Here is a 27825-nt window from a genome sequence, read left to right as displayed (position 1 = left end):
CCCCCCCCGCCCCTGCCAAAGGGACCTGGCAGCCGCCCGCCACAGCAGGCCACAGCGCGGTGGCCTCGCCCTGAGGCCTTCAGTACACCGACAGGTGGCTGCAGCTGCACCGGGAGGGTCCCTGGCTCGCGGTGGCCTCCTCCCCGGTGCTGAGCTTCCACACTACTACCAGTTGGACTTTGGCGCTTCCCCCCCCCCAGGTAGGCTGCCCTCCGGTGCAGTTCCCCCCCCCCCGCAGTGCTCCCCTCCCCACTGCTCCCTCCTGCACACCTGCCTGGGCCCCGCCGGCCACAGCACCGTGGCACCTCATCCACTCACAGGCGGAAGGCCACGAGGCTGGTTCTTCCCGTTACATATGATTGCTGTGTGTAAAAATATGGCCTTTATCAAATTAAAATTTCCCTTTACGTTCCTGATCCACAGAGCTCTCTTGACAAATAGGCGTTAAACCTTGTAAGATTTTTTTCCGCGTTGAGGAGGAGAAACCCAGTTATGTTTTCATTTATTGACGGGGTCGCTATGGTGGGAGACTTTCCGAAAACGGGCCCGCCTTGAATTGCTGAGATAAACTTTACTTGATAATGACGTATCCTTAATGTTTGCCTGATTGATTCGATAACGTTCACCTAAAGGCTTTGCAGCTCCGTGTGCAAGCTAAATAGGCCTGTAAGCTTTTTCCTGCGTCGTCCTCAAGTGGTTTGGGAATACAGTTCGCTGGGCACGCTTCATTCCGCGTTACTTGTCTGAATCGTTTGAACGAGATAGAAACGAACTCTTCCATGAAAATTTGATCTCTGTGAACATCCAGCAGAACCACCTGTAAATCCACCCGAGCCAGGAGCCTTTGGGAAGAGAACCGTTGAATACCAGCTCCATGTTTTAACACTTGTTGGGTATTTCAAAGGCTATTTTTCTGTTCTGGTTTTGGAATCTTCCATTGCCTCTAGGCTCTATTAATTCACTGGCAAATAGCTCTTTATAACATTCACTTTTGCCCAGTTATTACCCTGTTGTGCATATTTGTTCTCCCTTGTTTGCATCAACCTTGGCAGGAATTTATGTTATTAATCTCTGTAGACACCAGCTTGGACTCGGTTGATGTTCTATAGCACTGTGTTCCTTGGGGTTCTCGTTGAACTGTAGCGTTTCTTTACCCCTTGTTTCCCTGAGCTTGTCGTGTTGTTTCTTTCCATCTCCTTATGCTGGAGGGTTAGCTCATCTCCTCGGGGCATCACCTGTCTCTGTTCACTGAGAAGAGCATCTCGGGGTGTCCTGCAAACGCTGGGATTCAGTTCTCAACATTTCTTTTCCTCCTTTCTTATTTCATTTCATTTCATTTCATTTCATTTCATTATTTTATTTTATTTTATTTTATTTTATTTTATTTTTTATTTATTCCTGAGAGAGAGAGAGAGAGAAGCAGAGACACAGGCAGAGGGAGAAGCAGGCTCCCTGTGGGGAGCCCGATGGGGGACTCGATCCCGGGACCCCAGGATCATGCCAAAGGCAGACACTCAACCACTGAGCCACCCAGGTGTCCTTCCTTTTTTTTTTTTTTAAGATTTATTTATTTATTTGTAAGAGACAGAGCATGCATGAGCCAGGGAGGGCCTGAGGGAGAGGGAGAGGGATCTGGAGCTCAGCAGGCACAGAGCCTGCCGTGGGGCTCCATCTCACAACCCTGAGTTCACACCCTGAGCCAAAGCCAAGAGTCAGACCCACTCACCCGATGGCACCACCCAGGAGCCCCTCCTCTTGCATTTTCTGATGTGAACTGTCATCTCCACCATGCAGAGCGACCCTGCCAAGGCATCCACGTGGTGACCACGGGCCCCAGAGCCAGCCCCACTTCGTGTAGAAGAGCCTGTTGTAGAAGCGTCCACCCAGAGAGCACCCAATGGCACTGCAGGCGGCCGAGGCAGGAGGGCCCTTCTGCTCCCCCCCAGGCAGTCCCATCTCTGGGCCACAGCCGCCCCTCTGCCTTATGGTCTAGAGAGTGGTCACTGCGCCAGGGCGGGCGTGGACTGTCCTGCAGGCCCCGGAGGGCAGGAGTTGCCTGAGGCCTCCCTGCCACCAAGACCCTGGCCTGGCCCCCCCATGGCGGGGCCTGCCCCCCCTGCCGGTCCCCGCCCCCCGCCCCCTGCTGGTGTCTCCACGGGGCCTCTCCCGCTCCCCAGGCCAGCCATGGGCCGCGTGGCTGGGAGCTGAGGGCAGCCGGGGCCCACTCGGGGCGGAGGACCTCGTCCGCAGGCCGCGTTTCAGGCAGGGGGCCCCGGGGCGGCTGTGGGGAGGACGCTGAGGTTCTTCACATTTGTCTCCTGATCTGTGCAGTGTCCCTCGAGCCCCGGCACCGTGACAGCCGGGACCAGGGCCGCTCCTCCAGGAAAAGTCAGGAACGTGGCACTGGCGCCTCTGCGGCTGAGCTCGTGACACGGGTCCGGTTAGTCTGTTCTGGTCGGCTTCCCCGGGCCGCCTCCGGGGCGTGGACCGCTCCTCACCTTCCCTTCGAGGGTATCGGGGTGCTGGCAGGGCTGCAGCCCTGGGCGCGTCGTCAGGGAGAGGCCCCCGCGGCCCCCAGGCCGGCAGCTGGCCCCGGAGCGCCCCGCCTCGCGCAGGACGGGCAGCCTGCGTGGGGCCGTGGCCGGGCCGCCCTCCCCAGGGGCCGCGTTTTGGTGGCAAAGGGAGTGTCGCCTCGCTGGCTCCAGCGGCTCCCCCGCCGAGCGGGGCAGAGAGCAGCTCCTGGCAGCGGCTTTCGTGAATCTTCCATTTCTCTGGGCTGGGGCCTGGGTGAGGAGGCAGCTCAGGGCCCACCCTGGCCCGGCCGACCCCCGCCCGCGGCCCCCTCCTCTCCACGCTGCACCGGACGGTGCGGAGCGCCCAGGGGCCGGGCGACGTGAGAGCCGTGTGGCCCCCGGGGCCGGACGCCTGTCCACACTTGCCACACCCCACGTGCCCTGCGCCCCTTGATCCCCGACCTGCGGTTCTCACTGTTCCAGCCTCGCCACCCCTCCGCCCCAACTCTGGCCGAAGAGCCGGGCCTTGGGGTCCAGGGAGGGTACCCCTGAAAATGGCATCAGGAAGGAGTGATTGGGTGGGTATTAACCTCTGGGAGGACCAAGGCGGCCACCCCCCCCCCCGGGAGCAGCCCGGGGGCCCTGCCCCCTGCCCCCCCCCTACTGAGGACCGGCAGGCCCGGGATGTCCCCCAGCGCCTCTGCACCGAGGGCACACGGCAGATCCCGGCAGGCTCACTGGGGGCAGGCTTGGCGCCCTGGGAAGCAGCTGGCAGCTTCTGGAAGCTCGGGGCCGGGCTCTGGGCTCTGGGGAGTGAGGCTGCTCCAAGTCCCAACACAGTGGGAAGCCTTGGAAGGTTCCGGGCAGTATGACATCATCTAATTCATAACCTTTAATCCACAGAGGGGCAGGAGGACCTGGGTGGCTCAGTCGGCGAAGCCTCTGACTCTCGATCTCAGGGTGTGAGCTCAAGCCCCGTGTCGGGCTCCACGCTGGGTGCGCAGCCTGCTTAAGGAGAGCGAAGGGTGGGTTGGGATGAGGGGCAAGGTGGGGGGGACGTGCGGGCTCATCTCATTTAGGAAGAGCCACACGCAGGGCAGGAGGGGCTCCCGCGGGAGCAGGAGGGAGGCTGCAGTGGAGCAGCGCCCATCGGTGCACGGGGCCCTTAGCGCAGACAAGACAGAAGGAGGGAGACAGAAGGGAGCCTGGGGAGGCCTCGTCCCTCGTGCCCGAGGCCTCAACAGACACGTGAGAGCTGAGCTGCCCCCCGGCTCCAGGGGAGGCTCCCGAGGCTCAGGGCCGGCGTGGGCTCCGTGTCCCCAGCCCTTCCTGCAGCTCTCAGAGGCGGGGCCCTGTGTGCTCAGGACCCCCTGCCAGCCGGGAGCAGCCCAGCCTGCTCCCCAGAGCCCGGCCACCTCCCCAAGTCAGATGAGGGCTGAACAGGGGCTCCGAGCAGCCAGGCGCGCCCGAGACAGAATCAGGTTCCTGCTCCCAGGTTCGAGCCGCGAGGCCTCCGGCAGCTCCCCGAGCCTTCCTGGCAGTGGGGCTGGACCCGCAGCACACAGGGGGCAAGACCTGTGCCCACGTGCTTCTCCCGAAGCCTAATCAGGGCCTGGGGCACGGGTCACCCGGGGCACGGGCAGGGCAGAGTGGTGGCCGTCACCCTGCCACACACCAGCCCCTGGTCTGAGCAACGGCAAATCTCGCGTTGACAGGGAAGGGACGCATCACAGTCACAGGGCCGAGCTGGGGGCAAACAGGCCCGACCCGTCCAGCTTCATGCCTGAGCCACGACTGCCCCTGCCCTGGAGCTACCAGCTCCCTCCTCAGGGAGGGCTGGGGGGGGGGGCACCGGGGGCTCTGCTGCCTCCCCAGCCTCCCCCCACTTCAGAGGCCCTGCTGCCACCACCAGCATCTCGGGGGGCACGGCCCCCCAGCACGGGGCCTCGGGCCCTGGGCTCTTCCTTCCTCCTGAGCCTCACTTTGTCACCCTGGCAGCAGCTTGTGAGGGTGAACTCAGGCCAGGCCTGAATCCGTCCCCTTGTGGGGAGGGCCCCCACCAGCATCACCAGGGTCAGGGTCCCAGCCCTGCCCGTCCCCACCAGCCGCGGCTTTCCAGAAGGAAAGCAGCCAAGCAGAGGGTGGGCCTGGGCCTACATCAGGACGGGGCTGGCTGGAAGTCAGGGCCCGAGGGTGTCCTTGCAGAGACCAGGACGGGAGGGCGCATGCGGGGGAGGAACTGCTCTGAGAAGCCAAGGCGCCGGCCTTTCCCTCACGAGGGCGAAGCAGGGGCAGCGCGAGCGCATCCGGGACCAGCCTGGCCCGCGGCAGAAGTGGGTGCCGGGAGGCCCGGCAGTGGGACGGGGACCAGCCCAGGAGCGGGTCAAAGGGACAGGAGGGAGGCCGAGGGTGAGCCTGAGGAGGCTGCGGGGAAGGGCGCCGTTGCAGGTGCTCGAGAGGACGGAGGAGGCCCGAGGCGAGGGCCAGGGTGCAGTCCGTGTGGCAGAGGTCCCGCTGCCCGCGGTGGGGCCGTGTGTGCATCTCCTGGGCGTGCTTCTGAAGTCCAGGCCTCCTCCTGGCACCCGGCTCCGCAACAGCCTCCTGCCCCTTTGGCCCGTCCTCAGACCTCGCCCGGGTGGTCCCTGCCCTGCGGTGCCCCCCACTTGCGCTGCACACAGCCCTGCGCTGGCCAGGCCCAGGGTGGGCGGCTCAGAGACGCGGGGCAGGGTGGGCGTGTGACCGCGTGCTCACGTGTGGGAGAAGCTGGTGCCAGGCCCCACCTTCCCGTCGGTGCTCTGTGCCCTGGGGCAGCATTTCCATCCCGGGTGGACCCCCCGGGGCTCCAGAGGCCCCGGCTGCACCCGTGAGGCCAGCCCCGAGGGAGGGCCACCCTGAGCGTACATCTTATAACTGCTTAATAACGTCTTTTCTGTTTTTTGCTTTTTTTTTTTTTTTTTTTCAACAGAAGTACATTTCTAGTTCTAAATCCCTCGGCAAGGGATCCCTGGGTGGCGCAGCGGTTTGGCGCCTGTCTTTGGCCCAGGGCGCGATCCTGGAGACCCCGGATCGAATCCCACGTCGGGCTCCCGGTGCATGGAGCCTGCTTCTCCCTCTGCCTGTGTCTCTGCCTCTCTCTCTCTCTCTCTCTCTGTGTGACTATCATAAATAAATAAAAAAAAATTAAAAAAAAAAAAAACCATCTTAAAAAAAAAAAAAATAAACACTCGGCAAATAGAGGAAAGCTAGAGAACGAAAGTCTCCTGCTGCCCTAGTGCAGAGACGCCGTGCCAGGCGCCTTGGAAGGGCTGGGCCTGAGCGTCGGCCCAGGTGCGCAACAGCGTGGTCAGGCTCCCAGGTCCTTGGCCTGCGCCTGGACACGCATGTCAGGCCGGAGGTGCCCGGCCAGCGTGGCCCGCAAGCAGAGGGTGGTGGACAGCCGGGAGGCGCCTGAGGCATCCCATGGGTCAACCATTAACCTCCGCGCCCCTGGGGGCCCCCGTTACGAAATGGTGACGGCAGGAGATGGTGTTTTCGGGGCCAAATGTCCAGAGTGCCCAGCGGAGGGCAGGCCCGGGCCCCGCAGCGCATCTGGAGACCATGTGGCCCAGAGACCTCCTGTGCCAGGGCCCCGGGGAGGACTCTGGCTGATAGGCTCTGGAAAGAGCCAGGCCGTGGGGCCCCAGGTCCTGCCAGCAAGGCGCACAGCCGCTTACACTCGGGGAGCGCCCCCCCTTCCTGCTCCCTGGGGTGTGACAGGCTGTTCTCTGTGTTCTTTGCGCAGGTCCAGCCGCCAGCAGCCTCGGACACCCTGACCCAAGCCCTGTGGGCACACAGGCAGCCTTTGCCATCACAGGGGTGAAGATGGAAACACAGGCCAAAGCCAAGCCCACTGGACCCTCCAGGGCTCACCCTGCAAGGACGAAAGGCTGCCCGCGGCCCCCCAGGCCCCCCAAGATCCGGAACTACAATCTGAAGGACTGAGTTCCCGGGCCCGCCCCTCTGTCCCCTGTGGGCGCCTGGGGCCCGTGCTGGACTCACGCACCGGCGCTGTGTGTGTGTGTGTGTGTGTGTGTTTGTGTGCAGGCCCCATGTGCACACGAGGACAGTGCGGGTGCACGTGTGCGCACGCGATGCAGGCTGCAGGCAGGCACCCCAAGTGCTGCAGAGGCGCCCCGCGGCGCCCCAGGTCCGACCAGAGCCATTAAAGCCCATGCCCCCGTGCTCTCGTTTGGCCATCGCGTTGTTGACCTGTCCTCCTCAGAAATGGCATCTGAGCACTGCGGCCATGTGACAAGGAGCCAGGGGGGCCTGGGGGGGAGCACAAGGCCCCTCACAAAGTAGGCGTTTCCCCAGAGAGCACGGCCCACGCGAGAGCACCTGGAAGAAGGGAGCCCGGGGTCCAGGTGGGCCGGGCGGCCAGGCCTGCTGGGGTGCTCCCGTCGGGGAGCTGGAGGGCGCTTCCCGTCCTCATTGGCCCTGGGAGACCAGCCCAGTGGGTCAGTCCGTGCCCTCTACATACTCCCCCTCCCCGGGGGGCAGCAGGACGCAGGACAGTAAGACAGTACTGAGGCACGACGACACCGCCATGCCTGGGGCTGGGAACCGGACTCCTTCACTCCGAGGGCCACAGAACCCCACGCACAAGGCCACACCCGGAGTCCCACAGGTCCCAGCTACAGGCCCACGACGCTGTGGGTTCGCCCCGCCACCAACGGCACGCTGGAGACGGCAGCGTCCTGCGTCCTGCAAGCGGCCAGGGGGACGGCGTGGGGGCCGGGCCGTACCGCTTGCAGCCCGTCACTCCCCTGGCGTCCACGCCCGTGTGCACAGCCGGGCTCCTGGCCCGCACCAGTGCCCAGAAAGGGAGATGGCCTGTCCCCACCCCAGGCAGAGCGCGGCTGTGCCCTCAGGCAGCCTGGGCGCCGAGGCTTTCCCTTTCTGGGCAGCGGGCGTTCGCTGAACCAGGCGGGCGGCTTCTCCCAGAGGAGGGACCCGGGCCTCCCTGCTGTGCGACCTGCACACCCCATGCAGCCTTTGTGGCTCCACTTTGCCCTCAAGTGCAATGGGAGCGCTGTCCTCTCCCTGCTGGGCTCCCAGGTGTAGGGGTGTGTGCACACGCACAGCACAGAGACCACACGCTGCAGTGGTGGCGGTGCCAGGCGTGCACATCCCCCCCGCCCCTGCGCAGGGGCTCCTGTGCGCCCTGCGCCTCCCTGTGAGCGCCTCACTGCGCTCCTCGGGCACATCCTCCCCACAGGCTCCCTGCTCATCCTGGGCCCGCGGTGCTCCCGGAGCTGTGGAGGCACCGCTGGCTCGCGCCCACTGCGCTGGGGAGCAGCAGCCCCGGGTGGCAGGGGTCCCTGCTCTGCTGTCCCTGCTCTGGCGTGTGCCCTTGGCAGTGACTTCCTGAAGCTGAAAACCGGAGCGGGGATGCCCCGTCACTTTCCAAGGAGGCACTTCAGCGCCCGTGACCCAGTCCCCGAGCCTCCGTCTGTGGCGCAGAGCCACATTCCGCACCCCAGCACCCCAGCACCCCAGCCCGGGGGGGGGGCCCCCTCCCCGGGGCCCCTGCAGGCTGCAGCCAGCAGAGCACAGAGCCCCCACTGCCTGGCGAGAACGGAGCCTGGGATCATTTAGGCCACCTGAGGTCGGGAGTGTTACACGCCACGGTCCTGTGACTCCTGACCCAGGGTGCAAGGCATCTGAAAAACCCCTAAATTGGAAGAGAAAGACAAACCCGCGAGGAGGTTGTTCAGGACCTTAGCTCAGCGGTTGGACCGTAGGGCGCTCTCCTGCCCTTCCCGGCCCGCCCTCCCAACACCCGGGTTAGAGCCCCCAGTGAGGGGAGGCCAAGGGAAGGGCCAGCGGCGGGCATGGGGTCGCCACCGGAGCTACGGGCCGCTGAGCACCGCGGGGCATGCGGGGGCACGAGTGGCCGGGCTGCACCGTGCCAGCCTCGTTTTGTGCCGTCCCCCAGCGGCGCGGCGGCCAGTCGCGGCCAGGCCAGGCTCCGGCTCCACAGGCCCCTGAGTCCGCAAGGCAGAGCAGAGCCGGAGGCGCTGCCGTGGAGCGCAGCCAGGGGGGCCGCGCTGGCCTTCGAGGCAACGAGGCGGTGGAGAGGAAGCGGGGAAGCGGGGCACGGCCGCCCTGGGGGCCGCCGGCGGCTCCGCTGGCCTCGCCAAGGGCCTGCGTGGGGGCCCCGCGGCGGCCTGGGTGCCGAGCCCTCGCTACACGGTGGGTCTGTCGCCTTCGGGGCCGGAAGCCCGGGCCTTTCTGGAAGCTCGGCCGCCCGGGAGCCCTGAGCCCGCAGGGGAGCGTCGGAGGGTGCGGGCGGCCACGTGCGCGCGCCAGCGCCTCTGCCCACGGGGGCGCCTTTGTTCGAGCGGCGCCGAGCGGGGTCCGCGCCCCGCCCCAGGCGCGGGCTCCGGGGCCGAGGGGCGCGCGCCGGGCCCGCGAGCTCGGGGAGGCCGGGCCGCGCCGCGCTGACCGGCAGTGACCCCGCCCGGGGCGCCCTCGGCAGGGGTCAACGACCGCCGCGCCGCCCGGCCCATCACCCTATCGCCTAGCAACGCCCACTCGCGCGCCGCCATTGGGCCGCAGCGCACGCCCCCGGGCCCCGATTGGCCGCGGCGGCCAGCGAGCCCCGCCCCCCCCGCGGCCCGGCTCCGCGGGGCCCGAGCGCGGGCCGGTCGGCGGGTCCTGGGGGTCCGCGCCCCGGCCCGCGCCCGCACGGTCCCCGAGTGGCGCCCAAGCACAGCCCCGTCCAGCTGCACCGCGCGGCGCGCACGCGGCCCTGCGGCCCGGGGGGGGGGGGGGGGCAGGGGGCGGGAGGGGGCGGGAGGGGGCGGGAGGGGGCGGCCCCGGGCTGCGGCCCCGGCGCGTGCGCGTGCGTCCCCGGCGGTGCCGCGGCTCGGGCGCGCGGGGGCGGGGCACGGGGGGGCGGGGCACGGGGGGCGGGGCACGGGGGGCGGGGGCGGCGCGGCGCCCCCCGGCCCCCCCGCGTGCCGGGCCCCCCATCGTGCGCGCCCCCGCGCGGGGTCCCGGAGGCCCGGGGGCGCGCGGCATCACCCCACCGGCGGCGGCGCGCCGGGTCCCGGGGCGCAGCCCCGACGCTCATTGGCCTGGGCGGCGCAGCCAAGCTGTCAGCCCATGTGGCGTGTCCGCGCGGGGACGGCCGCGGTTAAATAGAGTCGGCGCCGGCCTAGAGGGAGCCAGAGAGACGGCAGCGGCCCGGGCCCTCCGCACCGCGCTGCATCCTCGCTCCGCCGCCCGCCCCGCCGCCCGCGCCACCGCAGGTACGAGCCGGGCCGGGCCGGGGCCGGGGCCGGGGCCGGGGCCGGGGCCGGGGCCGGGGGCGCCGCCGGCCGCACCGCGCTCCCGGGGCGCTCCAACGGCGGGGCCGGCGCGGCGGGCGGAGGGGCCGGCGGGGCGCGGCGGGGCGCGGAGGGGCCGGCGGGCGGGGGCGGGGGCGGGGGCGGCGGCGGCGGCGGCGAACAGCCATCTTGGTGGCGCCCGGGCCACGCGGGCCCCTCGGCCTGGGCGGCCCGGCCCGGCCCGGCGCGCGCACGACTGGGGAGGCCGCCGGCCCCGCGCCCCCGAGGGCCTTCACTCGGCGCCCCGGGTCGGGCTCGGGCGGGGTCGGGCTGGGTCGGGCCGGGGTCGGGCCGCCGGGCCACGAGGGAGACGCCGCGCCGCCCCGCGCCCCGCGCCCCGCGCCCCGCACCCGACGCCCGGGCCCCCACGAGCAGCCGGGCCCCTGCCCCTGCCCCTGCCCCGGCCCCTGCCCCGGCCCCTGCCCCTGCCCCTGCCGGGCCCGGCGGCCGGCGGGGCGGGGGCTTCCCCAGGCCGCGCGCTCCGGGGCGGGCAGGCGGCGGGGCTCGGGCCTGCGGGGCCGTTGTCCCCAGAGCCCTGCAGGGACCTGGCGCCTGCGACCCCTACGTCCCCCCAAGCCCTGGCGGTGGTCGGGCCCTGTCCCCGCGGAGACCGAGCTGGGAGGTGGGGCGCAGGACCTCCGCTCAGCCTCGGCACCCTTCTCCCCTGCCTGCTGGGTTCCCTGGGTCGGCTCTTCGCAGACGGAAGCCGAGCGGCCCCATCCCGGGAAGGGTCCGGCCCTTCTGGGGTGGCCCTGCCTGCCGCCCTCTGTGGGGTCCCTTCTCGGAGCAGCCCAGCAGCACGTTGCAGAGGCCACTGACTGTTGCGGGGGCAGACACAGGGCGGCAGGGCCCTGCTGTAGTCAGTCACCTAGGCCAGGGCCCCACGTGTCCCTGGCCAGTGCCAAAGACCAGAAGGCCCAGCCCACCCAAGGAGAAGCAAGCGCTGGGCGGAGCAGCACGGACCCCCGCGCCGTGCACCCGAGCTTCCGTCCAGGCCAGCACGGGATGCAGAAGCTGGCCACCTGGATCTTGGTGTCACTGCTCCCAAACCCATAGGTGGTGCTGTGGGGCCAGGAAGCCAGGGGACAGGGTGGGAGCGGCGGCCCCGCAGGAGGCTGCACGCGGCCAGCCGGCAGCCAGGGCTGACCAGCGCTGACCAGCGTCTGGCCCCCCGCACTCCCCTCCCTGCGCAGAGCAGCCATGGAGGAGGTGGTGATTGCTGGCATGTCCGGGAAGTTGCCCGAGTCGGACAACATGGAGGAGTTCTGGGCCAATCTCATCGGCTCCGTGGACATGGTGACAGACGACGACAGGAGGTGGAAGGCAGGTGAGCGGGTGGCCCTCGGCCTCTCCCCCCACCCAGGGAGGCCCCGGCCCGTTCTGGCTGTGGAGGCGGCCTCCCGGCTGCCCAGGCACCGCCGCTCTAGCCTGAGCCTGCCCCGACTGCAGAGCCACCAGGCACCGGCGCGACGCCGGGGCCTGGGAGCCCAGGGGAGGCGGGGGGCCAGGGCTGGGCACAGGTGAGCTGCTGGGGGAGCAGATCCAGGTGAGGCCAGGCAGCCCTCCGGCCCAGCCACTGGCGGCCACAACGCCGGGCTCCGCAGGGAGCTGGTTAGACGCCCTCCCGCCCAGTAGGCTCCCGTGCAGAGCGGCCTTACCTGATCTGCGGGGTGTGAGTCAGCCGGTGGGGCCTGGCCCGGCCTCGGCAGCCAGGCAGCGTCAGCCCGGGGTCCGGGGCCAGGACAGAGGTGGGCGGTGGAGGAGGCACTGTCCCCAGCGCGCTGTGCTCCAAGGCCGCCTCCCACGCGGCCGCCCGGCGGGGGAAGGGGGGCTGCTGTCGCAGAGGCACCCTGGGCCCCACAGCACTCGCCCGCCGCCGCAGGGACTTGGCCGTGGGTCACTCGGGGCCCCCGGCCCGGCCCTGCCTGTGTCTGCAGGGCTCTACGGCCTGCCCAGGAGGTCCGGCAAGCTGAAGGACCTGTCCCGGTTTGACGCCTCCTTCTTCGGGGTCCACCCCAAGCAGGCCCACACGATGGACCCGCAGCTGCGCCTGCTGCTAGAGGTCGCGTACGAGGCCATCTTGGACGGAGGTGAGTCTTTGTGAAGCTGCTGGCCGGCGGGGGGGGCCCGTCCCTGAGGGTCCCCCTCCCTGGAAGTCGGGAGAGCGCCAACTCTTCTCACTGCTAAAAGCAGCCCGCGTCCCGAGTCAGAGCCTGGAGCCACAGGAAGCGCGAGGCGCTGCGGCTCCCTGGGGCGCTGGTCCAGGCCCAGGGGCTTGGGGAGGCGTGGGCCTGCGAGCAGGTCGAGGTTTCACAACACACATGCAGGTGGCCCTGGTGTGCCCGGACGCCCAGGTCCCGCCCTCCCCACTGGACAGCTGCTCTTGGGGCGAGGGTGGCGTGCCAGGCAGGGCAGGAGGTGGGGTCCAGCCCCCGGGACTCGTGCTGTCCACTCTCCCCCGTCTGGGTTGTGTGTGGCCTTGGACAAGTGCCTCGAGACGGCTGTCCCTCGTCCCGGGGCACAGACCTGTCCCTACTGCCGCAGGGGCATGGAAGGCGTAGCTGGCAGGGAGAGGAGGCCAACCGTGTGGGTGTGGTGCCTCAGCAGGTAGGTGGCAGGAGCCTGGCTTTGAAGGGGACCCTGGGGCCACCCGCTCCCACCTCGGCTAGCAGTCCTGGCCCTGCAGCTCGTCCTCCAGCAGTGGCTCCACACGGCCAGCCCCCGGCCCTCACTGAAAGGGACAGTGTTGCAGGCACACAGCACCCCGGGGTGAAGGGCGAGCAGAGGCCTTCCCACTGCCCAGTCCCCACCCGGAGACCTTGGATGCCACTTCCCGGGTCCTGGCCAGGGTCCCCCCCTCCTTTCCCAGCCTGGACACTCAGCCTTTGTCTCCCTCTGTTTCCTTATCTTGGCCCGTCCTAGGGTAGGCTGCCCTTGGTGCTTGGGTGCTCATTGGTTATCGGGGCTTGCCAGACCCTACTGGTGACACCAGGGGCCAGGGGAGTATTCTGGGGACAATGCTGCCTTCTGTCCTCACCTCCGGCTTTCTCTGGTCTCTCAGCCTGGCGCCCTACCGTCCCCTGGGCCCCGGGTTCCATGTGACCCAGTTATCTGTCCTCAGCCCTACCTGGGCTGGCTGCCCTGCCGGGGCCCCTCCAGAGTGAAGCGGGGAAGGGGTCGCCCAGACCCAGGCTGGAGAGGCCGCGAGGTCTTACCGTCGCTTCCTGCAGGCATCAACCCGGCGTCACTCCGAGGGACACGCACCGGTGTCTGGGTGGGCGTGAGTGGCTCTGAGGCCTCAGAGGCCCTCAGCAGAGACCCCGAGACCCTCTTGGGCTACAGCATGGTGGGCTGCCAGCGTGCCATGATGGCCAACCGCCTTTCCTTCTTCTTTGATTTTAAAGGTGGGTACCCCCCAGCCCCTCTGGGCCTCTGGTTCCCCCAGGAAGGCTGGTCAAGGCCAAGGGGTCAGCGTCCCGGACTCGCAGTGGAGGGCCCCCCCACTAGAGCCGCCAGGGCCCCACATTGTACTCCTGCTCGCAGGGCCCAGCATCACTCTAGACACGGCCTGCTCCTCCAGCCTGATGGCTCTGCACAGCGCCTACCAGGCCATCCGCAGCGGGGAGTGCCCGTGCGCCATCGTGGGTGGCATCAACATCTTGCTCAAGCCCAACACTTCTGTACAGTTCATGAAGCTGGGTATGCTGAGTCCAGAGGGCATCTGCAAGTCCTTCGACGAGGCTGGTGAGTGGCGGACCGGGGGGGCCACGGCACCTGCCCTGCCGCCCCAGAGCCCCTGGGTCTGATGTGCCGTCTGCTCCCAGGAGCCGGCTACTGCCGGGCGGAGGCCGTGGTGGCCATGCTGCTGACCAAGAAGTCCCTGGCCCGGCGAGTGTACGCTACCATCCTGAATGCCGGCACCAACACGGATGGCTTCAAGGAACAAGGTGGGTGCCCCCCTCCCCCGGCCGGGCCACGCCGGGGTCGTGGCTTGGGGGCTGAGGTCTGGCTCCTCCCGCAGGTGTGACCTTCCCCTCCGGGGAGGTGCAAGAGCAGCTCATCCGCTCCCTGTACGAGCCGGCGGGGCTGGCCCCAGAGTCCCTCGAGTACATCGAAGCCCATGGCACGGGCACCAAGGTGAGAGCCCGCCCACGCCCCCACGCCCAAGAGCCACCCGGGTGGGCCTTGATCCTCCCCTCGCCCTCCATAGGTGGGCGACCCCCAGGAGCTGAACAGCATCGACCGAGCCCTTTGCGGCACCCGCCGGGAGCCCTTGCTGATCGGGTCCACGAAGTCCAACATGGGGCACCCGGAGCCCGCCTCGGGGCTCGCGGCTCTGGCCAAGGTCAGCGGGCTGCTGTGCAGCCGTCCTTCCTGGCAGGCGGGGAGGGTTCCCACGGGCTGTGCTGAGGCATGCCGGCCTCTGGTGCCCTGCGGGGCCCACACTCGGCCAGAGTGGGTGGCAGTGGCCACAACAGCCGCAGCAGGTGGCCCACCCTTCAGGCCCCCCGTGCCGTGGCCGGGCCCTGGGGGGACCGTGCACTGGCAGCTTCTGGCTTCCTGGGGCTGCTGTAACCTGCTTGCAGTTCCTGTGAGAACCAAGACCTGGAGTGGGCTGCGGGGAGACGGGGCGGTGGGGGGGTGTGGTTTGGCCACTGGGTCCTGGGGCTGTGGCAGGGTGAGGCCGGGGGACGGAGCGCGTGGTGGCAGGCAGCAGGGTAGGGAGCACAGGGCCGGCTGCCCCGCCAACTGTGAGCCCCCCGCAGGTGCTGCTGTCTCTGGAATATGGGCTCTGGGCTCCCAACCTGCACTTCCACAGCCCGAACCCTGAGATCCTGGCACTCCAGGATGGGCGGCTACAGGTGGTGGACCGGCCCCGGCCTGTCCGCGGAGGCAACGTGGGCATCAACTCCTTCGGCTTTGGCGGCTCCAACGTGCACGTCGTCCTCCAGCCCAACACGCGGCCACCCAGGCTGACCACCCCACACATCACTTTGCCCCGTCTGCTGCGGGCCAGCGGGCGGACCCCGGAGGCCGTGCGGTGCCTGCTGGAAAAGGGCCAGCAGCACAGCCGGGACGTGGCCTTCATGACCATGCTCAATGACATCGCGGCCAGCTCCCCCTCCGCCATGCCCTTCCGGGGCTACACCGTGCTGGGCGGCGAGGACAGCAGCCATGAGGTGCAGGAGGTGCAGCAGCTGCCTGCCGGCCGGCGTCCCCTCTGGTTCATCTGCTCTGGTGCGAACCCTGCTCCCCAGGCCCTCCCCGGAGGGGGAGCAGTGGCTGTGGCTGGCCGGCCACCACCCTGACACCTCTCTCTGGAACAGGGATGGGCGCACAGTGGCGCTGCATGGGGTCGAGCCTCTTGCGCCTGAGCAGCTTCCACGATTCCATCCTGCGCTCCAGCGAGGCCCTGAAGCCCCTGGGCCTGCAGCTGCCTGAGCTGCTGCTGAGCACGGACGAGACCACCTTTGACGACATCGTCCATGCCTTCGTGAGCCTCACCGCCATCCAGGTGCGCCCATGGGGTCTAGGGGCTGTTGTGACAGTGCTGGGGGCCAACCTGGCATCCCTAGGACAGGTGTGACCCATCACGTCCCCATTCCTCGCAGATCGCCCTCATAGACCTGCTGACCTCCATGGGCCTGCGACCCGACGGCATCATCGGGCACTCCCTGGGGGAGGTGGCCTGCGGCTACGCAGACGGCTGCCTTTCTCAGGAGGAGGCCGTCCTCACTGCCTACTGGAGGGGCCAGTGCATCAAGGAGGCCAGCATCCCACCAGGGGCCATGGCGGCCGTGGGTGGGTGTCCCCTCTGGGCCCTCCCTTTCCACACCTCCCACCAACCCAGGAGCCCTTGGGGTGGGGGTGTCATCCCTGGCGTTCCTCGTGTTCACCCTGGAGAGTGGCCGGGGGTCTCAAGGAGCTCCACCGGCCACCGTCCTCACTGCAGGGTGCCCAGTGGCCCCCCCCGGCCCCTGCCCACTCAGCGGTCAGCATCAGTCCACACTGCTGCTCTTCCTACCAACTGGGCTAAAGCCATGTGGGGCATGAACAGCCCCCCCCCCCCGCACGAGAAGATGTAGGGTGTCGGGTGCACTGGCCCTGGCCCCCTTCCATTGGCACCTGCCCCCCAGGGGCTGCAGGAGAAGCAGTAGGCTAGGCCAGGGACAGGAGGGACACCTCCCGGAGCCACCACCCCAGGGACTGGTGGGGGCGGGCTGTCCTCACTGCGGAGGACCCGGCTCCCCGCCTGTGGGACGACAGGGGAGACACCTTCCCCCGAGATCAAACACGGCAGGGGTGAAAGTGCCCCATAAAGGCCCCGCTCGGCGGCTGTCATTACCGCACCCCTGTCATTAAGGCCTGCCCTGGGCAGCGCCTTCCTCTCGGTGGGGCCCTGGCTCCCCGCTCCCCGCTGCCCGCTGCCCGCCCCCTGAGGCCATCCCTGCCCACAGGCCTAACCTGGGAGGAGTGTAAACGGCGCTGTCCCCCTGGCGTTGTGCCCGCCTGCCACAACTCTGAAGACACAGTGACCATCTCGGGACCTCAGGTAGCCCCCGGGAGGCCAGGGTTGTCCCCGAGTCCCTTCCCGACCCTCACGGAGAGCTCTGCGTGGGGACCCAGGCAGACGGTCCGGCTCCACTCGTCCACTCCTGGCACCCCTGTCCCTAGGCTGAGGTGGCCGCGTTTCTGGAGGAGCTGAGGCAGGAGGGCGTGTTTGCCAAGGAGGTGCGCACGGGCGGCATGGCCTTCCACTCCTACTTCATGGAGTCCATCGCCCCCACGCTGCTGAAGGCCCTCAAGAAGGTGGGCTGGCCGCCCCACGGGGGGCTTCCTGGAGGCGGGGGTGGGGGCCGAGTGCCCACACAGCTGACCGTGCCGTGTGTGCAGGTGATCCGGGAGCCAAAGCCCCGCTCCGCGCGCTGGCTCAGCACGTCCATCCCCGAGGCCCAGTGGCAGGGCAGCCTGGCCCGCACGTGCTCGGCGGAGTACAGCGTCAACAACCTGGTGAGCCCCGTGCTGTTCCAGGAGGCGCTGTGCCACGTGCCTGAGCACGCCGTGGTGGTGGAGATCGCGCCTCACGCCCTGCTGCAGGTGCGTCCCCGCGGGGCCCGGGGGCGGGAAGGGGCGGCGGGGGCCGGGGGGCCTCGGGAATGGGCCTCGGGAGGGTGGGAACCCGTGGGAAGGCCAAGCCGTCTGCCCCCGCAGGCCGTCCTGAAGAGAGGCCTCAAGCCCAGCTGCGCCATCATCCCCCTGATGAAGAAGGAGCAGAAGGACAACCTGGAGTTCTTCCTCAGGAACACGGGCAAGCTGCACCTGCTGGGGTGGGTCAGCTGCCGCTGCCGGGGGCGGGGGCCTAGCCCGGCTTCTCCCGATGGTGAAGCCTGTTATGGGGGCTGCTCCGTGGCCGTGGGGTCATCCCCAGGAAGTGGGCTGGGGGTGCTGGGCCGCCCGAGCCCCGTGCTACGGCCCCCACCGCAACGGCGATCTCCGGGGTCCCATGGGAGGTGGTGGGCCGTGGGAAGGACAGGATGGTCCCAGGCGAGGCCACCGGGGCCCGGTGTGCGCCTCACACCTCCCCGCCCCCCCCCCCCAGCATGGACGCCAACCCCAACGGCCTGTTCCCACCCATGGACTTCCCGGTTCCCCGGGGGACCCCTCTCATCTCCCCCCACATCAAGTGGGACCACAGTCAGATCTGGGACGTGCCTGCCGCCGAGGACTTCCCCAACGGCTCCATCGGCTCGTCCGCTGCCACCATCTGCAAGATTGGTGAGTGGGGCCGAGGGCAGTAGAGGGATCGGGCGAGGGTGCCGGGGGGCTTGGCTTCTCCCTCCTGGCCGCCGGCACTAAGGCTCGGCCCACACAGACACCAGCCCCGAGTCCCCTGACCGCTACCTGGTGGACCACTGCATCGATGGCCGCGTCCTCTTCCCTGCCACCGGCTACCTGTGCCTGGCCTGGAAGATGCTGGCACGTGCCTTGAACCAAAACATGGAGGAGATGCCCGTGGTGTTTGAGGACGTGACGCTGCACCAGGCCACCATCTTGCCCAAGACCGGTGAGATGGGGCGGGCCGCCGGGGTCAGGGTGGGGAGCCGACTGCTGAGCCCTGATGCTCATCTACTACCTTGCTGTCCACAGGGACCATGGCCCTAGAAGTGCGGCTTCTAGAGGCTTCCCAGAGCTTCGAGGTGTCTGAGAATGGCAACCTGATAGTGAGCGGTGAGCAGAGGGCGTCTGGCCGGGCTGCAGGGTCTGGTAGGGGCTGGCCTCTGAGTGGACCTCGGCCGCCAGCTCCTCTCTGCCCACCCTCAGACCCTTCTGCCCCCGACCCATAGGGAAAGTGTACCAGTGGGAGGACCCTGACCCCAAGCTGTTCGACCTCCATGGTGACGCGGACCCCGTGGACCCCACGGACCCCGCGGACCCCATGGCCGCGTTCCGCCTCACCCAGGGGGACGTGTACAAGGAGCTGCGGCTGCGTGGCTATGACTACGGCCCCCACTTCCAGGGCATCCTGGAGACCAACCTTGAAGGTAGGACACCAAATGTCCGTTGATGCTCTGGGAACGAGCCTCGGGGCTGCCTCCCCTCAGGCAGGGCCTGACCTGCTGCCCAGAATCCAGGTGCCATGTGACTCCGGCGTCACCCAAGCTGTGAGGGGCCGCTGGGGGCACCCAGGCCAGGGCATGGAGGAGAGGGTGCCGTGAGCAAGAGAGACCCGGGCCAGCCAAGCTGACAGCCCCTCTGCCACAGGCAAAGCCGGCCAGCTGCTGTGGAAGGACAACTGGGTGGTCTTCCTGGACGCCATGCTGCAGACGTCCATCCTGGGCAATCCCCAGCGCACCCTGTGCCTGCCCACCCGCATCACCTCCATCCACATCGACCCCGCCCTTCACCAGCAGAAAGTGTACTCGCTGAAGGGCGATGCCCGAGGTAGGCCCACGCCCAGTCCCCGCAGGCCTGTGTCGCTGCGCCGGGTGCTGCCCACGCTCACCCACCTCTTTCCTCAGTGGTCGACGTGAAGGTGAGCAGCTGCCTGAACAGCACGGTAGCCGGCGGTGCCCTCATCTTGGGCCTGCACGCTTCTGTGGCCCCAAGACGGCAGCAGGAGCAGCGTGCACCCATCCTAGAGAAGTTCTCCTTCACCCCCTACATGGAGGGAGGCGTCCTGGCTGGAAACGCAGCCCTGCAGGAGGAGCTGCAGCTGTGTAGGGGTGAGGCCAGCTCCCCACCTGCGCTCTGGCCCCTGACGCCTCTGGCAATGGGGGGGTTTCTCAGCTTCTCACCACACCCCCCGCGCTTTGCAGCCTCCTGCTGCTTCTGCGAGAGGCTCCCCATCTTTGGGGAGGGGCTCTAGGCACAATGTTGGATTTGGTCCTTCCTCGCTACGTCCCCAGCCAGCCATCTGCGTGTGGTGCCACAGGGGCCTGGCCCTGCAGACTGTCCCCTGCAAGGGCTCGTCCCGTCCCCATGCAGATGGGTGGGTAGAACAGACTGGGGTGCCACGTGGGATGTCGGGCACGGAGCCCGCACTACGTAGGTAGCCCTCCTCTGTGGAGCTCATAGCTTAGTCAGGGGCACAACCCGTGACACCCTGGAAGGGTAGTTCTTAGTCTTAGGGGACCAGGCTGCCCACCCCGTCTCTCTCATGCACCTGCTTATGGAGGGACGGGGCCAGGATGTGGGCCCTGGGAGGACAGTCACATGGATCCTGGTTCTGGATGGATCCCTGCTCCAGGCAGACGTGCTGGGGGGAGCGCTGGCCCAGCTGAGACCCTCCCTAGCGCCCCTTTCTGCCCCCTCACCCCCCAGGGCTGGCACAAACACTGCAGACCAAGGTGGCCCAGCAGGGCCTGAAGATGGTGGTACCCGGGCTGGACGGGGCCCAGGTCCCCCGCGAGTCCCCACAGGGAGGCCTGCCTCAGTTGCTGGCAGCTGCCTGCCAGCTGCAGCTCAATGGCAACCTGCAGCTGGAGCTGGCCCAGCTCCTGGCCCAGCAGAGGTCCCTGCTGCACGATGACCCCCTGCTCTGCGGCCTTCTGGACTCCTCGGCGCTGAAGGCGTGCGTGGACACCGCCCTGGAGAATATGACCAGTCTCAGGATGCACATAGTGGAGGTGGGTGTGCGGACCGCCCGGCGTGAGGTCACGGGGTTAGAAGCTGTGCCCAGGCTGCCTTCACGTCCGTTCCCGGGCTGCCCTGACCTCGGGCAGGGAGGGCGCTGACCAGTGGGTGGGCCTTTCTGGCCGGTGTTCCCAGCTGGGATCAGGAGGCCTGTGCAGCGGGCGGCTGATCCAGGAGGCTGTCCTCCCTCCAGGTGCTGGCCGGTGATGGTCGCCTGTACACCCGCATCCCCACGCTGCTCAGCACCCAGCCCTTGCTGCAGCTGGACTACACAGCCACCGACCGCCACCCTCAGGCCCTGGAGGCCACCCAGACCAAACTGCAGGAGCTCGGGATGGCCCAGGGCCAGTGGGACCCCGCCCAGCCCGCCCCCAGCAACCTGGGCACGGCCGACCTGCTGGTGTGCAACTGTGCAGTGGCCACCCTCCCCGACCCAGCCTCGGCCCTCAGCCACATGGTGGCCGCTGTCAGGGAGGGCGGCTTCTTGCTGCTGCACGCCCTGCTCAGGGGACACCCCCTGGGAGAGACCGTCGCCTTCCTCACCAGCCCTGAGCAGCAGCAGCAGCAGCAGCAGCAGCAGCACAGGGGCAGCCAGAGCCTCCTGAGCCAGGTGTGGGGGCGGGGCCGCGAGGGCGGGCCGGGGCGGGCCTGGGCGGGGCGGGGCGGGGCCAGCACTGAGACACCCCACACACACGCAGGACGAGTGGGAACGAGTGTTTGCAGGCGCGTCGCTGCACCTGGTGGCCCTGAAGAGGTCCTTCTACGGTTCCGCGCTCTTCCTGTGCCGCCGGCCGGACCCCCAGGACAGCCCCGTCTTCCTGCCTGTGGAGGACACCAGCTTCCGATGGGTGGACTCGCTGAAGGTCAGGCCTGGCTGGGCCCCCAGCACCGTGACCGTGACCGTGACCGTGACCGTGACCATGGACCTGGGGAACCATCCCAGAGGCCAACCCTTCTCTCCTCCTGCAGAACATTCTGGCCGACAGCTCCTCCCGACCCGTGTGGCTGACGGCCACTAACTGCGTCACGTCGGGCGTCGTGGGCATGGTGAACTGTCTCCGCAAAGAGCCCAGTGGGCACCGGGTTCGGTGAGGCGCCTGGAGAGCTGCCTGCCCCCCCCCCCCGCCCTTTCTCACTCCCCTCTCTCCCCTCCCCTCTCTCTGCCCCTCCCCTCTCTCCCCCTCTCCTCATCTGTTTTCCTGCCTACAGATGCATCCTGGTGTCCAACCTGAGCAGCACATCCCCCATCCCCAAGATGGACCCCAGCTCCTCAGAGTTGCAGAAGGTGTTACAGGGGGACCTCGTGATGAACGTCTACCGGGACGGGTCCTGGGGAGCCTTCCGCCATTTCCCACTGGAGCACGGTGAGCCCTCCAGGATGCCTCCGTGATGCCACCGGCTCCTTGCCGTGTATCTGGGGGGCTGAGCACGACAGTGGGGCTGGAGGGCCCTGGCCAGGAAGCCCCTGTGGCAGCCCCACTTCCTGTCGCCCTCAGGCCTACCAGAGGAGCAGACTGAGCACGCCTTCGTGAATGTCCTCACCCGGGGAGACCTCTCCTCCATCCGCTGGGTCTGCTCTCCTCTGCGTCACGCCCAGCTCACCGAGCCTGGGGTCCAGCTCTGCACCGTCTACTACGCCTCCCTTAACTTCCGAGACATCATGTTGGCCACGGGCAAGCTCTCCCCCGATGCCATCCCAGGTACGGCTGCATCCCGTGGGCACGGCCAGAGGCTGGGAAGAAGAGGTGCCTTGACCTGCCACCCTCAGGACCCTGGAGGCTCCTCGGGCCTGAGCATGCATGCTGGGCCTCCCCTCCACACCACGGGAGATACGGGGCTCACCACCGCCACCTCCCGCAGGAAAATGGGCCACGCGGGACTGCATGCTGGGCATGGAGTTCTCCGGCCGAGACGCCAGTGGCAAGCGCGTGATGGGACTGGTGCCCGCTGAAGGCCTGGCCACCTCCGTCTTGCTGTCTCCGAACTTCCTGTGGGACGTGCCGTCCAGCTGGTGAGTCGGCGGGACCGTGGCCCGGTGCCCCACACGGCCATGGCCGAGGCGCAGGCCCAACCTGAGTCCTTGCACTGTGCCCGCAGGACCCTGGAGGAGGCAGCGACCGTGCCCGTGGTGTACACCACCGCCTACTACTCGCTGGTGGTGCGGGGGCGCGTGCAGCGTGGGGAGACAGTGCTCATCCACTCGGGCTCGGGCGGCGTGGGCCAGGCCGCCATCGCCATCGCCCTGAGCCTGGGCTGCCGCATCTTCACCACTGTGGGTAAGCCCGCTGGCCCTCCCCGGAGCCCGGGGCCGTCACCCCAGCCCCACGGCCCGGCTCCCCAGCACGTGCCTCTCCCTGCCAGGCTCGGCCGAGAAGAAGGCGTACCTCCAGGCCAGGTTCCCCCAGCTCAGTGACGCCAGCTTTGCCAACTCCCGGGACACGTCCTTTGAACAGCACGTGCTGCGGCACACGGCCGGGAAGGGTGAGTGGCCTCCCCCGCGCACAGCCGTCGCTCTCCACCTGTCCTCCCACCCTCCTCCTCTCCGCTTCCTCACCAGCCCGGGCGGGTTCGAGGGCTGGCCGTGTGGACCCGGGCCAGGGGCGTGACGCCGAGGACCTCTCCTTCCCCACCCGCCAAGGTGTCGACCTGGTTCTGAACTCTCTGGCCGAAGAGAAGCTGCAGGCCAGTGTGCGGTGCCTGGCCCAGCACGGCCGCTTCCTGGAAATCGGCAAATTCGACCTTTCCAACAACCACTTACTGGGTGAGGCGGGCAGCAAGGCTCGCGGGCAGGCGGGGGCTGCGGGCTCAGCCGGGGGCTGCGAGTGCTGAGCCGGCCCCCCGCCCGCCCAGGCATGGCCGTCTTCCTGAAGAACGTGACCTTCCACGGGATCCTGCTGGACGCGCTCTTTGAGGAAGCAGGCCACAGCTGGTGGGAGGTGGCCGCGCTGCTGCAGGCGGGCATCCGGGACGGTGTAGTGCGGCCCCTCAAGCGCACCGTGTTCACCAAGAACCGGGTGGAGGACGCCTTCCGCTTCATGGCCCAAGGGAAGCACATCGGCAAAGTGGTCGTGCAGGTGAGGGCAGGGCCCCCGGGGTGCCCCGCTTCAGCCCCGGAGGGCCGTGCCTGAGCGGGGTGCTGCTTGGGCTCCAGGTGCTCGAGGAGGAGCAGGAGGCGGCGCTACAGGTGACCAGGCCCACCATGACGACAGCCGTGTCCAAGACCTTCTGCCCGGCCCACAAGAGCTACGTCATCACCGGGGGCCTGGGCGGTTTCGGCCTGCAGCTGGCCCAGTGGCTCGTGTTGCGAGGAGCCCAGAAACTCGTGCTGACCTCCCGCTCTGGGATCCGCACAGGTGAGCAGGCCTGAGGGGCGGGGCGGGGACGCCGATGGGTCAGCCCTCGTGTGCCCTCAGGGAGAACCCCAGTGGGCCCGACGCCACTGCCCTGCGTCCCACAGGCTACCAGGCCAAGCTCATCCGTGAGTGGAGGCGCCAGGGCGTGCAGGTCCTCATCTCCACCAGCAACATCGGCTCGCTAGATGGGGCCCAGAGCCTCATCGCTGAGGCCGCGCAGCTGGGGCCTGTGGGAGGAGTCTTCAACCTGGCCGTGGTGAGTGCGACTCTGCGGGGTCCAGGGAAGGCCCTCCCAGGCTGAGCACCCCTGGGATGTGAGGTCAGGGCAGGTGCTGAGCACCCTTCACCCCCAGGTCCTGAGAGACGCCATGCTGGAGAACCAGACTCCTGAGTTCTTCCAGGACGTCAACAAGCCCAAGTACAGTGGGACCGTGAACTTGGACAGGTGAGGCGCAGGACCCCCAGCCCCCAACCCAGCCTGGCTCTGCCCTGGCACGCACTAGGAGCAATGCCTCCCCCTACTGCTGTGCACCCCAACACAGAGTTTCCACTGCCACCCAGGGACCCGGCCCTGGGCCTCTGCTGGGGCCTGAGCTGGGGGCTCCCTGGCGTGTTGGTGGGGGTGGGGCGGGGCCAGCCAGCGGGGTGTGACTCCCAACACCCACAGGGTGACACGGGCGGCATGCCCCGAGCTGGACTACTTTGTGGCCTTCTCGTCTGTGAGCTGCGGGCGCGGCAACGCTGGCCAGACCAACTACGGCTTCGCCAACTCCACCATGGAGCGCGTGTGTGAGAAGCGCCAGCACGACGGCCTCCCAGGTGGGCCAGGTCCCCCCTCGCCCAGCGACCCCTGCCTGCTGCCGCCCCTGCCTGTGCCCCCACTCACCCCCGCCCCCGGCCCTGCGCTCCCATAGGCCTCGCCGTGCAGTGGGGCGCCGTCGGCGATGTGGGCATCGTCCTGGAGACGATGGGTTCCAACGACACGATCGTCGGTGGGACGCTGCCTCAGCGGATGACCTCCTGCTTGGAGGTGCTGGACCTCTTCCTGAACCAGCCCCACCCCGTCCTGAGCAGCTTCGTGCTGGCTGAGAAGAAGGCCGCCACCCAGGGTGATGGCAGCACCCAGCACGACCTCATGAAGGCTGTGGCCCACATCCTGGGTGAGGGAGTACGCCGTCCCCACGCCGGCAGACACTCACCCCCCGGGGGGCCGTTGCCCTGGCTCGGAAGTAGGCCGTGCTTTTTGGCTCCGGGAGGGGACAGGCCAGTGGTCCGGGCACAGCTGGGTGGGGACCGTGTGCCGTGGGCTGGGAAGGTGGGCGGCCCTCACTCGTGGGGACTAGCCACCGAGCTGCCCACACTCACCCGGGGTCCCTCCCCCTCCCAAGTTGTCAACTGAGTACCTGTTCACAGGCATCCGGGACCTGGCCACCGTCAACCTGGACAGCACACTGGCGGACCTGGGCCTGGACTCGCTCATGGGCGTGGAGGTGCGCCAGATGCTGGAGCGCGAGCACGACCTGGTGCTGTCCATGCGGGACATCCGCCAGCTTACGCTCCAGAAGCTGCAGGAGCTTTCGTCGAAGGCTGGCACGGCTGACGGTGCGTGGCTGCGAGGGAGCACTCGGAGAACGGAATTTACGTGGTCTGGGGGAGCCCCGCTGGACCCGGCGGCTGCTCTCCGGGGCTACTCCTGGCAGTGGCCAGCCGGCGGCCTGAGTGCCCCTCCCGCACACCCCGGCTGCCAGCGGCGCGGGGCAGGTGGGGGTGAGTGGGCCCGTGCTGGGGTCTGCGGGGGGCCGCCTGTGTGACCCCCGGCTTCTGCTCCTCCCTGCAGAGCGGGGGGCGCCCACACCCAAGCAGGACAGCCCCACCTATCAGCAGGCGCAGCTGAACCTCAGCACCCTGCTGGTGAACCCGGAGGGCCCCACCCTGACGCGGCTGAACTCCGTGCAGAGCTCAGAGCGGCCTCTGTTCCTGGTGCACCCCATCGAAGGCTCCATCACCGTGTTCCACAGCCTGGCCGCCAAGCTCAGCATCCCCACCTATGGCTTGCAGTGCACTGGAGGTGTGACCCGTCCCGCAAGGCTGTCCCCACGCCCCTAGTAAAGCAGGGTGGGGGCCTGTGCCCCCGGGGCCGCCTCCTGCCTGCCGCTGAGCCTCCTTCTGCCCCACAGCTGCGCCCCTGGACAGCATCCAGAGTCTGGCCGCCTACTACATCGAGTGCATCCGGCAGGTGCAGCCCGAGGGGCCCTACCGCATTGCGGGCTACTCCTACGGGGCCTGTGTGGCCTTCGAGATGTGCTCGCAACTGCAGGCGGCACAGCAGAGCCCGGCCCCCACACACAACAGCCTCTTCCTGTTCGACGGCTCGCACAGCTACGTGCTGGCCTACACGCAGGTGAGGGCGCGGGTGGCCTGGGTGCGCCCCCATCCCCACCCCCAGGGCCCCAGCGCCGCTGCAGCAGCCCCTCCTCCCTCCACAGAGCTACCGAGCCAAGATGACCCCCGGCTGCGAGGCGGAGGCCGAGGCGGAGGCCATGTGCTTCTTTGTGCAGCAGTTCACCGACATCGAGCACGACAAGGTGGGTCCTGGGAGCGGGTGGGGGGAGGGGCCACCCTGCAGCGTGGAGGGGGGCCGCTCCCCAGAGCCCACGGGCAGGGACCCCAGGGGCCCACAGTCAGGGCCGCTCGGAGCCGCTCACAGCCCGGTCCCGTAGGTGCTGGAGGCACTGCTGCCCCTTGGGAGCCTGGAGGAGCGCGTGGTGGCCTCCGTGGACCTGATCCAGCACAGTCACGCGGGCCTGGACACCCGCGAGCTGAGCTTCGCCGCGCGCTCCTTCTACCACAAGCTGCGCGCCGCCGAGCAGTACACGCCGCAGGCCACCTACCACGGCAACGTGACGCTGCTGCGCGCCAAGACGGGCAGCATGTACGGCGAGGGCCTGGGCGCCGACTACAACCTGTCCCAGGTGTGCGACGGCAAGGTGTCCGTGCATGTGATCGAGGGCGACCACCGCACGCTGCTGGAGGGCAGCGGCCTGGAGTCCATCCTCAGCATCATCCACAGCTCCCTGGCCGAGCCGCGCGTCAGCGTGCGGGAGGGCTAGCCACGCCGCGGCCCAGGGGTGCCCGGGGGTCCTGCCGGTGGGACCTCTGCCCGCGCCCTGCGCGCCACCGCCGCCGCCTCGGAGACCTGCTCTGGTCTGTGAAGAGTCGGCCGGGCGGAGCCTGGTGTGCCGCGTGGGTCCGTTCCTCGGTTCTCCATTCAGTTCTCCTATTTATTGCGTCGCTGGGGAGACGCCGGGGCCTCGTCCACCCGGTGAAGGCCGGCGGCGCAGGAGGCCCGGCCCAGGGACCCCATGATGCAGGGGCCTGTGGAAAGGAGCAGCCCCGGGCGCCGGGCACCCACTCTGTTTGTCTGTATTCGTTTTTCAAGAAATACGATTCAAATTGCTGCTTGAATTCCGCGATTTACTGTAACCGTCCGTGTCAGGAACCCTGTCCGGAGACCCTGTTCCATTTCTACACCAACCTGGTGAGGGCCGCGCCCCTGCAGAGCCCCCCACAATTAAACCCCATCTGAGCTCTGGCCTGCGGTTCCCCTTCTTCCCTCCCAACAGCTGCTGTGGGGGCCCAGAGTGGATGCCCATCTGCTCCCCACAGCCCCAGGGGGCCGGGACTCCCTGGGGGGGCTGGGGGGCAGGGGGCTTGACCAGAGAAAGGAACCAGGAGGGCAGGCAGAGTCCACCCCAGGGCCTTTGGAGAGGTCAGCAGGGCAAGTCTTGGGTCCCCTGCGCTACTTGCGGGAGGTCCTAGTCTCCAGGGCTCTGCCTCGTGGGAGGAGGCCCCCCGTTATGGAGAGTGACCTTTCCTGAAGTCAGGCGGCCAGAGGCAGGACCCTCCTCAACAAAATAGCTTCACAGCAGCACCTGGACAGCTGCTGGCATAACTGGCCAAGTTGACCGGGAGACTGACCATCGCAGTGGTTTAGGCAAAGGTGCGGAGGCTGGACCAGAGGAGGTCAGAGGGCAGGGCGGTCCCCTGCACATGTGCACCCTGAGAGCCAAGGGGTGAGGTGGGCACCGATGGATCCAGGGGGCGGCAGGGGCCAGGCCCACCTCGAGGCTTCTGAAAGGGTGTGTTGAACCCAGAAACAGCCCAGTGGGCCTTCCATGTTCCTCAGAAAGTCGAGCATAGAATTCCCCTGAGCCAAGTCCCCTCCGAGATGCACGCACTGAAGAGCCCTAAACCGGGGCTCGCGTGTCCGTGTGCAGCGGTCGTAGCAGCACTGCTCACGGTGGCCGAGGGCGGGCAGGCCGCACGTCCTCCAATGCGAACGGATGTCCACGTGTGGGCTGCTCGTGCCTGGAGGATCCCCCAGCCGTGCTGCCACGTAGAGAGGCAAGCGTGTCAACAGCGACGGGCTCGGCAGAGTACACGCAGGATGCA

The 27825-nt window shown here is 68.3% G+C and overlaps 2 protein-coding genes across 3 annotated transcripts in view; both read left to right on the top strand.

Annotated features, from left to right (window-relative positions):
* CCDC57 (coiled-coil domain containing 57) overlaps nucleotides 1–6885 on the top strand; it is a 95827-nt gene extending 88942 nt beyond the window's left edge. The window contains exon 20 of the mRNA XM_055314453.1: nucleotides 6295–6885. Within this exon, the coding sequence (XP_055170428.1) occupies nucleotides 6295–6494 (200 nt within the window). The 3' untranslated portion in view covers nucleotides 6495–6885. The remainder of the gene's footprint in view (nucleotides 1–6294) is intronic.
* A 2770-nt stretch (nucleotides 6886–9655) lies between these two features.
* FASN (fatty acid synthase) lies at nucleotides 9656–26830 on the top strand. 2 transcript variants are annotated; one of them, XM_055314274.1, is made up of 42 exons: nucleotides 9656–9808; nucleotides 11080–11213; nucleotides 11824–11976; nucleotides 13117–13290; nucleotides 13430–13630; nucleotides 13711–13833; nucleotides 13908–14023; nucleotides 14097–14231; nucleotides 14653–15124; nucleotides 15214–15401; nucleotides 15499–15688; nucleotides 16345–16439; nucleotides 16562–16696; nucleotides 16781–16984; nucleotides 17099–17214; nucleotides 17487–17662; nucleotides 17760–17951; nucleotides 18035–18115; nucleotides 18232–18429; nucleotides 18650–18829; nucleotides 18907–19110; nucleotides 19709–20013; nucleotides 20214–20630; nucleotides 20719–20883; nucleotides 20990–21108; nucleotides 21230–21384; nucleotides 21517–21720; nucleotides 21881–22031; nucleotides 22118–22296; nucleotides 22382–22501; nucleotides 22659–22781; nucleotides 22871–23094; nucleotides 23172–23373; nucleotides 23478–23629; nucleotides 23727–23818; nucleotides 24041–24192; nucleotides 24288–24533; nucleotides 24787–24975; nucleotides 25211–25441; nucleotides 25551–25774; nucleotides 25860–25958; nucleotides 26094–26830. In XM_055314274.1, exons 2-42 carry the CDS (start codon nucleotides 11087–11089, stop codon nucleotides 26481–26483), a joined length of 7599 nt encoding a protein of 2532 aa, XP_055170249.1. In that variant the 5' UTR covers nucleotides 9656–9808; nucleotides 11080–11086; the 3' UTR covers nucleotides 26484–26830. The 2 variants fall into 2 exon arrangements, with proteins under 2 accessions (XP_055170249.1, XP_055170325.1); XM_055314350.1 differs by having other exon boundaries at nucleotides 9713–9808; nucleotides 11085–11213.
* The last annotated feature ends 995 nt before the right edge of the window (nucleotides 26831–27825 follow it).

The sequence above is a fragment of the Nyctereutes procyonoides genome, unplaced genomic scaffold (assembly GCF_905146905.1).
Source record: "Nyctereutes procyonoides isolate TBG_1078 unplaced genomic scaffold, NYPRO_anot_genome, whole genome shotgun sequence".
In the NCBI taxonomy this organism is placed as follows: domain Eukaryota; kingdom Metazoa; phylum Chordata; class Mammalia; order Carnivora; family Canidae; genus Nyctereutes; species Nyctereutes procyonoides.
Note: the sequence above shows the minus strand (reverse complement) of the source record. Positions and strands in the feature narration are given on the sequence as shown.

Bases quoted from the DNA above. Each gene is read 5' to 3' on its own strand.
- FASN (XM_055314274.1), top strand. From the start codon at position 11,087: ATGGAGGAGGTGGTGATTGCTGGCATGTCCGGGAAGTTGCCCGAGTCG. The intron at 23,374-23,477 runs GTGAGCAGGCCT...TGCGTCCCACAG, and splicing joins CCGCTCTGGGATCCGCACAG to GCTACCAGGCCAAGCTCATC. The intron at 25,442-25,550 runs GTGTGACCCGTC...TCTGCCCCACAG, and splicing joins TGGCTTGCAGTGCACTGGAG to CTGCGCCCCTGGACAGCATC.